This window comes from Notothenia coriiceps, unplaced genomic scaffold, assembly GCF_000735185.1.
Source record: "Notothenia coriiceps isolate Sejong01 unplaced genomic scaffold, NC01 NC01_scaffold00038517, whole genome shotgun sequence".
Classification (NCBI taxonomy): Eukaryota; Metazoa; Chordata; class Actinopteri; order Perciformes; family Nototheniidae; genus Notothenia; species Notothenia coriiceps.
In genome coordinates this window covers 10,048-22,062 of record NW_011371218.1, presented here as the reverse complement: position 1 = coordinate 22,062, position 12,015 = coordinate 10,048, and the positions used below count along the sequence as shown (strand labels likewise).

At 38.6% G+C, this 12,015-nt stretch overlaps 1 protein-coding gene across 1 annotated transcript in view; it reads left to right on the top strand.

The window, feature by feature from the left end:
- The window catches only part of LOC104968253 (exocyst complex component 6), a 36,899-nt gene that overhangs the window by 20,333 nt on the left and 4,551 nt on the right, over nt 1–12,015 (top strand). The window contains exons 19-22 of the mRNA XM_010797831.1: nt 1,216–1,395; nt 2,096–2,125; nt 5,120–5,261; nt 5,904–5,977. Coding sequence (XP_010796133.1) covers nt 1,216–1,395; nt 2,096–2,125; nt 5,120–5,261; nt 5,904–5,977 — 426 coding nt within the window. The remainder of the gene's footprint in view (nt 1–1,215; nt 1,396–2,095; nt 2,126–5,119; nt 5,262–5,903; nt 5,978–12,015) is intronic.

The following is a 12,015-nucleotide window of genomic DNA, read 5'->3' as shown; positions in this document are numbered from 1 at the left end:
TACCTCTGTCCGAGTCCAAGTCAGAGTAACTCAAGGCGTGTCCGAGTAGAGTCTGAGTCATCATTACCTATGTTCGAGTCCAAGTCCAAGTCACCCAAGGAGTGTCCGAGTCGAGTCCGAGTCATCATTACCTATGTTCGAGTCCGAGTCCAAGTCACCTAAGAAGAGTCCAAGTCAAGTCTGAGTCACAAGTCTTCATGTATTAACCTTCGTGGATATATGTGTTGAAATGTAGCTGTCCTCTTCATTGCTTTTATCCTGTCATGTTATACTAATCTGTCTATTGGACTGCTGTGAAGCGAGTTTGGCTACAATTTCTTAGTAATAGGTGCTATACAAATATAAAGCTTNTCATGTATTAATCTTCGTGGATATACAGTGGGGCAAAAAAGTATTTAGTTAGCCACCAATTGTGCAAGTTCTCCCACTTAAAAAGATGAGAGAGGTCTGACAGACCTCTCTCATCTTTTTAAGTGGGAGAACTTGCACAATTGGTGGCTAACTAAATACTTTTTTGCCCCACTGTATATCCACGAAGATTAATACATGAAGACTTGTGACTCGGACTTGACTTGGATTCTTCTTAGGTGACTTGGACTCGGACTCGAACACAGTTAATGATGACTCGGACTCGACTCGGACACTCCTTGGGTGACTCGGACTGGGACTCGACTACTACTCTCCCTTGGGTGACTCGGACTTGGACTCGGACTCGACTACGACTCTCCCTAGGTGAATCGGACTCGACTACGACTCTCCCTTGGTGACTCGAACTTGGACTCAACTACGACTCTCCCTAGGTGAATCGGACTCGGACTCGAAGAGTGGTGACTCGAGAGTGACTTGGAATCGTGAATTGGTGACTTGACTACAACACTGACCCACACCAAATGATTACAAAGTCTCTTTTGATCTCAACTGAAAGTCAAATCATTGATCAGTTCTGTTCTGAACATATGTTGTTCTCAGTACTGGCAGAAGACTGTCCAACACTGTAACCATACTCTGTTTTATAAAAAAACTGAGAAAAATGTCATTAATATGGTCTGAAGTGCTAAAATGCTAGCATAATAGCTAGCGGTACACTTCTCAGGTTTGCGTTTCGCCAAGTTGTCTCTATATTCCTTATACAGTTATGATATACAGTATAACTGTATTGAAATATGTATTAAGTCCTATCAGTCTGGTAATAGTGGCTTATAAAATAAATTCCAGGATGCTCGTCATGCTGCAGAGGGAGAGATTTATACCAAACTCAACCAGAAGATCGATGAGTTCATCCAGCTGGCGGACTATGAATGGGGGATGGCTGAGTCTGACGGGCGAGCCTCAGGATACCTCATGGACCTGATCAACTTCCTGCGCTCCACCTTTCAGGTCTTCACACACCTCCCGGTGAGTCTGATCCACCAATCGTTGACACACTGATTATCTTTGAACTGTCGGTACAATGTCTTTTTAGTTTTTGATCACATCTTATCAGCTTTTGATGGTGTTTGGCAGTTTCCATTGTGTCTTGTTATTAGTAGGGATGTGATTTTCTTTTCTTTACATTTTCCCGTAACCCCACCTGTTTTCCTGGTGTTTTGCTACATGTCCATCACATCCTTAATGTTATGTGTGTAGAGTTTTACATTGTTAATTTAAGGGTGTTTGGTAGTGTGTCTGTATGCATGTTTAGTGTGCTGTTACTGACTGCTTTTGCACACACTGCCATTATGTTCAACAAGACATATTTAGTGATATCAAAGGGTTAAAGGTCAGTTAATGTGTTTTAATAGCACAGATACAACTTGTTGAGTTCCACTCCTGCATTTCTCTCCGTCTCTTTTCCTGTCTTGAATAAATTCTAGATTATTTCTATAAGAATGTCTGCTTTCTCCATTAACCCCCCTTCTAATAAGCAGCGCTGTTACTGATTTGTTTTCCTAGCAGTTTTATTCCTTGATTAATTTGACTTACCAAGCATGAAAGCTATCTCTAGTTGAATTTACCTCCTCCTGTCCATTTATTGTTGCCACATTTATTTTCCTGTCCTTTCCCTCTTTTCCTCCCCTCCTCCATTTTTGGTTGGTTTTGGGGTGTCTCTGCTCAGAATAACAACAATGACCATGCATCGATGTCGGTGAGTATTCCTGCCTGGCTGTTACAACACTATGCTGCCATACACAGGCAGAGGGGAGATGTGAAGCATGCTAATGTTCCATTACTTTTTCGGACACCTGTGGTAACGCCACACGGATGTGCGCGTTGTTCCATTCATAACACACACGTGTCGGTTTGGAGTTCCATGCATGTGCATTTACTGATCTACACTGCATTATGTCTAATTCCATTTATCCTTGTATTTCTTAAAATGACATTTAGATGAATCTTGGTAACGTCCATAACGGTAAATCTCCCCACACACCTATCTACCTCTATAAAACAATCACTTAGTTTTTCATTTGTTACTAGTTTTATTCAGTTAACATGCTAGTGGTGCATACACCACCAACTGGACTGGGTTATTTGAACAACATTTTCTGTGCAAACGCCTAATAATTGTTTACAGTTTAAAGATTACAGTCAATGCAGTCACACATGTTGGGCTGCACGCGATAATGTAATTTGCCAAGGCCCATGGTGGACAGATGCAGAAAATATGAATTTGCTTTTACACATAATTTCCACATTGGCATAGTTGGGTTCTGTCATTATTTCATCTTGGATTATATTAGAGTTTTGACTGTTTAAGAGAATGTATAGCATCTGGCCAAGGAACCATAATGTAAGGCATCCAGTGCACTCTTTTGCCCTCATACAATGTCATGTTGCAATTTTTTTACAAGAGACACATTTCTATCCAAACGGAAAAGGACACTGGTACAAGTGAATGCAATTCTTCAATAAATAAAAGTGTTTAAGCGTAAATGATGGTCAGTAAGGCTAAACACCAAAATGGACTGTGACAAGAACTGGCTCCTTATTGCAGCTGGCTAGGAAGGCACCGAGACAAATTCATCCATTCAGTTTTACATTTTGAAGATGGCTGTAAATGTAAGACAACTTTAGCTTTTCAGGTTGTTTGTGTAAAGTTCTCTGTCCACATCACATTGGATAAAATGGCTAATCTCTCTTATCATGCATTGAAGCCATCCTCAAACCATTGTTTTTCTAAACTTATGATTTAGTTGATCTCATTTACATGCTTTTTTTATTCTGACCATCATCATCAAACAGATCAACATAAATACAGTTAAATGGTAGCATATGTGCTGCTTGATTTGGTGAACTGACATTTCATGTAAATCATCTTCCTAATGTTACAGCTACACATACCATAATGGTGTCTTAGTGTTAATGCATGGCCAACACAGTTTTCTAAATGAAGCAGGCTTAGTGTGGAAGTATACAGATACTTCCGTCAGTGGCCATGCATGGAGTAAAGTATTTGTCAGTGTGCCACATCTGTGTGTGAATGGTCTCTGAGTTAGCTAGCTGTCTACACAGCAACTCACTTATAGCAAATGGACAGACCTTAATATTCCTGCCACACCATGTGTCACTGCTCTCTGTCTGCCGGTCACCGGTCAGCATGAAGGGTGTTAAAGGGATGTTTTGGAGCTCAAAGAAAGGAAAGCCACAGATTATTCTATTGGTTTTGAAACTAACACACATGTTTGAAGGTGCCATCAGTGATTCCTGCTTTTACTAGCAAACTATTTATTAAAAGAATCACTGATTGTCTCTTCAGTGTGTTTTGGGGTTTCTTTGTGTAACTGTAAATCAACAACATTATTGGCTGTGCATTATCCTTGACATTGAGCTTCCCACATCATCCCTGGGTTTTAGAGTTGTTGCATGAGTGTCTGTTGAGCTGCTGTTCTGTTTCTGGGTACCACAAACACTTACTGTAATGAACAGAAACATTCACATTACTGTTAGTGTTTCACACACTTGAGGAAAGGTTTAACTGATTCAAATCCCACCTGTTCCAATGTGGATCATGTGTTTAAACACCTCAAGTAGTGGAAACGCTCACAATTCGTATTTACTTTGAAGTTGTAAACGTGATGTGGAGTGTTATGCATGCGTTAGGCTATCTGTGTTTTTTTTCAAATGTGTGATGTTTTCCAAAGAACAAAGTTTGTCAAATGAAAAGCATTGTAATTGGTATTAAACCTTTTAAGTAACAAATTGCATGATAATGGCCAGTTTCAGAAGATATCTGGGGTAAGGTGGGAGTTTATGACATCAAATCCTCTCAAAAAAAGAATAGATGCCCTGTATAATGGATAACTGTTTTGATGGGATTCCTGGCTTGATAGAGGCTTGGAAACATATAACATAAAAAAAAAATTAAATCATGAACTCAACAACACTCAAACCCATGTCAGCTTTCTGTACCTTTTTGTCAAAGATTCTTTGTATGCACTTATTAATGCAATAACTTGTTAATGTACTACTTGTGGTAACAAACTATTCTTGACTTTAACTATAATCCACAACTGTTCTGTTAGAAATACACTTTGATCAAAAAACATCCGAAAAAACGTAATAAGAGAGACTCGATAATGGGTGTTTCTCAAGTTAAAGATGCTTCCTTGGTAGGATGGGTCCTGAAATTCCTCTAGAACAATTCAGTATTAAAGGACTAAAGTTGCAATGACATTCAACAACAAACCGTTACCACTTGTAGCACCAAACACACACATGCTCTGTCTTGGTGCTTTTGGGTCAATTATCCATCGTCATTGACTGTTGCAGTTCTTATCAACATAATGCAGAATATTGATAGGAATAACTGCTTTTAGGCTTAATGCATCTTTCTGTGTGCACTGAAGTATACATTAGGATACATGGTGCTGAGACATGAGGGAGGTTTGCCTTCAGTGTTTAGTCTTGCTCCTGCTGAGGCTGAAAAGTCTTTCACAAGGTGTGTGGCAGTGACTCCCATTATGGATCAACTGTTTCTCAATACAGACTGCGTATGATACAGTATTAGACTATTTTCTTCTGAAGTCTTTACCATCAAAAGTTTACTCATTATCTGTGCTTCTCATCCTAATATTTCCCACCTTTCCATCTCCCTCTCCTCTTTTTCATCCTCCTCCTCCTTCCTCCTCTGCATCTCCAGGGTAAAGTGGCCCAGACGGCGTGTATGTCAGCCTGCAAACATCTGTCCACGTCCCTGATGCAGATGGTGCTGGACACAGAACTCAAACAGATCAGCATGGGGGCCATTCAGCAATTCAACCTGGATGTCATCCAGTGTGAATGTAAGTATGATCTAATGGTCATTTCATGAAATCCTTCAAAGTTGAATTAAGATCTTTCTTCACCAGGGAAAAGTGAAACACGCAGACAAACAAATATAGACACAATCTAATTTGTATGCAAAATAAAAAAATTCTGAAACGAATCAGTAAACCAACAGCTTCTCTTACATTTAAAATTCTACAATTATTTTCATTTAGACTTTAGAGGGGAAGGGAATAAATAACTAATCAATCCTGGCCTTTATTGTTCACGGAACATATAACTTTCATCATTCATTTATTATTTTATTTTAAGCTATCAATAATCATAAGTGGTATTGGCCTTAAAATAACATGTTCTAGTCAGACTATAATGGCTAGCATGCTGTTGTCCTGTTGTCAAAATCAATGCTTTCATTAGGGGAACGTTTCCATATGTGGAAGAAACCTGTGGCATCCCATCATCTATGTTATTATTTATAGTCCATCACAATGAAAGTGAAAGTTAGTCTGTTCTTTTCACTGAGGTATATTTGTATCCCTTTTTTTATCTAGTGTTTTGTTGATGTGATTGTATGTGGTCCCATCAATATAAAGCGTACTTTTTTAGCACTGATTATCTGTAACCTGTGAAATGTATTTGATATTTCTGCTTCCTCTCAGTGTTTGCCAGCTCAGAGCCGGTTCCTGGTTTTCAAGGAGACACGCTGCAACTGGCCTTCATCGACCTGCGACAGGTAATCTATAAACTGAGCTGGATTGAATTAATTCACTTATGATGTTTCTCTGTAGGAAGACAAAGCTTCATTTACTGCTCCAATTATTATTTCATGGTAGTTATTTCATCAATGTGTGGATTTTCTTTGATTGGAGTAATAACAATCCTGGTGTTTGTTGCCATCTGTGTTGCGTTCAGTCTGCCATCCTCAGGCTATATCCACTCGCATACGTTTCATTTTAAAAGGTGTAACCTGTAGACGCTAACTCCTAGCGTCTACACTACTCCAACATTTTTGAACCTCTGATACAGGACGCTTTAGTCTTCACCACTTAACAATTATGTTATGAGTGTTATAGTTAAAAGATTCCAGAACTGCCAGAAGAAGAACAGTTTTTTATATTTACTTGAAATGTTTTCCACTTCACGTTTTAACTCTCAGCTGTCCCACATCTTACCTTTTACACATCTCAGCAACAATTTTGGGTTTAACTGGCCGTCTGTGTGTAACCTTTTCAACTTTCACATGTCCCTAAGTTCACCCGCTCAGGAAACATTCCTATAGCAACACACACGCACTAACCCCCTGCCTCCCTTCTTGTTGTAAACACCAGTGGTATGTAAAGTGTTGCCGGCTCTCATTACCTCGTGTCTTCGCTGACCGGTTAATCTGAGCCTGAGGTGGAGGCTTGGTTCTGAATCCAGTCCAGGTCACCGCAGTACTCAGCACGTTTGTTGAAAGTGCAAAAAGACCAGAGAAGATAAACCAACCTTTCACATTAAAACATTAAGGCAATTCTGTTGTGCATTTTCCCAGTCTGTATCAGTTTGAAATCCTTACACAGATAAGACACATAGAGCGTTAGATGCATTTTAGGCATAAAGATGAAGGGTCTTAATCAGCCTAGTTAGAGCTCAGACAAAAAGCCTTGACTGACAAGAAGGCTAGATCTGGATATGGAGTGCAATGTTTGTTATAATAAAGGCTTTTATTTTGATGCAGCAAGTAGAGGAATAAGACATATTTTTGACTCTTCTTAATCTCTCAAGACATGAGTTTTGTCGAAACAATTCAACAGTTGTAAACGCAGTAGTTGCATCTTATTAAAAGCTGTTATTAAAACTGTGAGCTCTAGATTTTCTATTTCTAATTCCTGCATATGAAGTAACGTTGTTTGGATTCTTTAGTGATCCCAGCAGTTCCCAGTGACCTGCTCTTTGTTTTGGGTCAAGGGGCCTTTTCTAGATTTATGCAACATCCATTTATTTTTTCAACAATACATCTGAGACTGTTACTAAAGTAGCTGATCCATTTTTGCAATATGTAAATCAAATATTGTCATTTGATTTCTCAATTTTTTCCCGCAGCTTTTTGAACACAGATTAAGTCCCATCATTTTGTTTTTTTCTTTGTATTTTATAGAAGATAACAGGTTCTAGGGTACACATCCAATAAACGCCACAAGATGGATCAACAAAAGCAAAACAAATGGAAAACACAAAGTGTATTGTGCAACGTTACGATCTAATGAAGATCTTCGTCTGGCTTCAGAATTCAGAAGGCCTTTATTCGTCCCACAGCGGGACATTTACATTGTTACAAAAATGGGGACAGTGCAGATAAAAATACTAACTTATTAAATAAAGAAGCAAGCATATGTTAATACAATAAAAAATGTATAAGTACACATCCCGATAGTAAAGATAACTTGCAGCATTATAAAAGTAATGAACATATAAAAGGAATGATCTAACAGTCCGTAAATAACAGTACCAAATGGTCAAAAGGTCAATATTGTTGCTAAACCTCTACATATTTTCATAACCTGAAGTTAAAGTAAACTACAACTATAGTTTAATATTTGATTTTTATATTTGCTGTTGTAATGTATTGTCTTCTGTTTGCGATCGCAGTAATGTGTTTTTTATTTGCATGTTCTCGACCAAAAATCTTTTTAAAATGTGCTATAAATAAAACCTGATTTGATTTAATACTCTTGGGTTTTACTGAAGCAATTGTGCTAAGAAACAAGAAGTGCTTCTTAACTCAACTGGTTCCCTCCGATGCAGCTCATTAGACAAGATGTGGCCATGTTCCTTTTATTCAGGCTGCTGGTTGACATGTTAATCCTAGCCCTAGGTGAAGGCTTTGGAGGCTTCCACAGGCCGGGGTGACTCCGAGGTCAGCCTTTACTTTCCCTTTATCTCACGGCTCCTGATTCCATATCTATAACTGCTTTTTAGATCCTTATCCTCCAACCATTTCAAGTGATTGAAAGTCAAACATGTAGGGCGACTGATGCTAAAAGGCTTGGAAAAAAGATTTACGTGATAGTATTTGCTTTTGCCTGCAATATAGTTGATGTGCTTACTTAAAACAAATCTTGATCAAGTATATTCTACACTTCAGTTATCAAATCACCTTTCATAAATAACATATTTCAAAAGTCTCGTCAATACAATGTGAACATTATTTATACAGTATTTCCTTTAAAGTGGCCACCTCAATAACCTGTGCATGACGAATATTTGAGTTTGACTTAATGATATATAAAATCATTTTAGATGCTTTTTTAGGAAAACGAAATGCACTTCTATTATTATAATGCAGCTATTTAGTTTTACCTGTACTTAATTGAACTTTTTTAATCCCAAATGCAATGTATAGAAAGGCAGTGAATGCATGTATGATGAACTATACTGAGGGTTGAATGTTAAGATGAATACAGTTATAGAGGCTAATGCGCTGCTGGTTGGGTGTGTGCTTGTGCCGCTTCTTCTTAGTATTTGAAGTGATCAGGTGATTAGGTTAGCAAGGCTAAAGTATATGCATCATGTGCACAAAACTGATTGAAAAGCATCTTATTGTCTTAGCGAAGGCTCTAACCAGCACTTACCTGCCCTCCTCTGGTCCTCAACAACACTCACAGCAAGCGTGAAGTAGCTAGGTCCAAGGGTTGGTGAGATAATACAAAGTCACGTATACACAGATAAAGAGATTTCTGTCGTTTTAGTTTGATCTCTATATGTGTGGTCATTGCGGAGACACACAATACGCTAATGCTTAATAACATATTGTTGTCAATAACATCAACACAGACAAATATTAAGACAAGATACAAGGAAAACAGACATTTTACATAACATCACTGTCACTAAAGAGAAACATGCCCAAGACCCTCTAACATACAGTACATTTGATTTCTTATTTGAATCAGCCTGAATAACTTGTGGCTTTGTGTTAAACATCTGAATGAATTTGGCCAGAAACTGACGGGAAAATTTGACTTTAGTTGACTTTGTTGCTTTGGACAAAAATCATAGGAGGAGAATATATATATATATATATATATATATCTGGTACATTCCCTTTTTTCATAGGCGTATCTCCTGAGGGTATAGGTTTGAATAAATAGGAGTGCTGCTTGGCCCAATATCGTGTAAATTGTTGGAGAAAGTTGTGAGTTACCTGTTTACACAATGCTTGCTAACAAGCTTGCAAGTGTTGACATTCCAACAAGGACAAGCAAACAGTGGCCTCACACTGAGTGTGGCAGTGTGATTGCATGCAAAGTCATACAGCAACATGAATAGATGCCGATTTGACTCTAGGTAATGCAAATTGTGGCAAAGATGCCTTTGTGTGAGTTAAACATGTTCCAGGCATTTACAAATATCAACATAGAAATCTGATATATGAACTGATCTTTGTTGTTTGTTTTGTTTTTTTATTGTGACCAACATCCATACTGAGCAGAATGTTTTACAGTGTAAAAATCAACTTGTCAGTGCTCTCTGGTTGATATGTAATGGAGATACTTTTCTTTCTCTGCTTGCTGCGCACAAAGGCACACGCATAAATGTACCGGGCAGTATGAGAGCAATCCAGCAGTCCATCATTCCATTTATTTATACAACCTCAATAACAACAAACCTATATTTTTTCCCCAATAAAAGGATAGTAGTCATATACTATAATAGTATGTAAATGTTGAAATGATGAAATCAAAAATGACTGTCTCTTACATGTCTGTTCGGGGCTGTATTTACACATTATACAGGCTTCTTAAAGTGTAAACATAGTGTAACAATGATTTAGAGTTGTCTCACCTCTTGACTACCACTCTGATGACAATGTAATGGTGACAGAGATAATAGCCTTGTATACAATTATTACTAATGTTTTACTTAACAATACTAGTCAATGAGACAATAGCATCTTATGGAACACATCCAAAGCCAAGCTTAATAAAGGGAAGGAAAGCAGATAGGGATTTCTCCAATTTCAGAACGCCAACACTCATTGTTTCAAAGTCAAATGTGAAACCTAAGATTGTCCCAACAGACCATGAACTAATAGATCGTTTATATGACACACATCTTTCTCTTTTCCTTCTGCTCAGACTCCTGCCATTAATCATAAACGGTCACCTCAGCCTAACCCTGGACACCAACACCATGTCACTTTCTACCTTCTAGGTTGAAGTTCCATTTTTGAATGAAATTATTTTAAAAAAGCAATCTTTAGAAGGCACATTGCCAAGTGCGTAAAGGTGGGGGGCCGATGGCTCCTTGCCGTCCAGTACATTTGTGACCACATTTTTACTATCTCTGAAAAAATACATCTACAGAAAAAAGAGTGAGAGACAGATGCTACCCAGTCAGTGTTCCTATCCTAATTGCTAATGCGACCTCTTCCAGCCATCGAGCAAAACATAGATATGGACGACTGGCATCGCCGTATGTCACCTTATTTGCCTATGGTTGTAAATAGGGCTAACATGCATCGGTGCATCCCTAATTTCAACCACTTGTGTCCGCAAGCCTATTCATTCAAAGCTTAATGCAGATAAATATTGGGAGGGTAGATTCTGAATTTGAACATTCAACACCATGGCCCTCAGTGATTTTTTTCAAGGAAAGGTCAACCTTTATGCAGTAAATATGCACACACTCAGCCTTTCTCTTTATCTCTCTGATGCCAAAAGAATATTTCCCAGAAGTGTTTACTATATCAATGTTTTTATAACATGACCCAGCAGAATCTGGCGCATTTCCACTGCAGGGCCTCGCACGGCTTAGTACGGTATAGCTAGGCCTTGGTAGGCCAGGCTCACTTTATGCTGCGTTTCCATTACAGTTTAGTAGCTGGGGCAGTAACTAGTAACGCAGTGTACTAGGCGGAGCCGTGACGTCATCTTCAATGCGAAACCCAAAACCAACATCAGCCGTTAGCTGTTAGCACTCACAGCTCACAGCTCCTCATATCTGTTCAGAAATTAGACAAAAGTTAAACAAGTACAAACCACAGACTGTCTGTGTCATGGCGAATACAGTCGCTGCTTTATTTATGTCTGTATAGACCGTTGTTGTGAGTTTGGACGGTCGGAGCATATACAACGTTAGCTTAGCCGATCTCCATTTAGAAAACACGCATTTTAAAAGGTTGTTCACCTGCCGTCTGTCTGCAGACTTGTCAAAGCATTAATTCATGGTTTTTACTAACCGGTATCAGTATGTTGTTACCTCGGCATCATTTTGAAACGTGTATTACAATTAAATCATGGTCAAATATGTTAGTTTTGTTGTAGTTGTAGCCCCCTTGCCAGCGATTCTCTCTGACCATTCAGCAGTCGAGAGTGTTTACGTCACTAGTTTAGAATATTCAGCCCGGTTGTTGGCCCGGTAAGACAACCCAGTCTCACGGCATTTCGTGTTATAGTCACGACATTTAATCTATATATTCGTGTTCACCAACACGATTTTCCCCTTTTTTTCGTGTCTCACAGAACGATTTTAAAAGCAATGTATTTCTATTGGTAGTATGTTTCGTGCCTGCAGCACTTCTTTTTGTCCGTTCGGGTCTTGGAAGACCGGAAGCTGTGGGGTTCATAAAAACATGTTTTTACTCAATATCAAGCCACGATTATTGTTTTTATTTTAAATCGTATAATGTCTGACTTTTTTTGTCGTCTGTGAGGAAAAGAAATGGGGCTCAGAGCCTCCGAATACTGAAATCTGTATTTAAAAAAAAAAAAATGTCCTTCTAACTTTGTT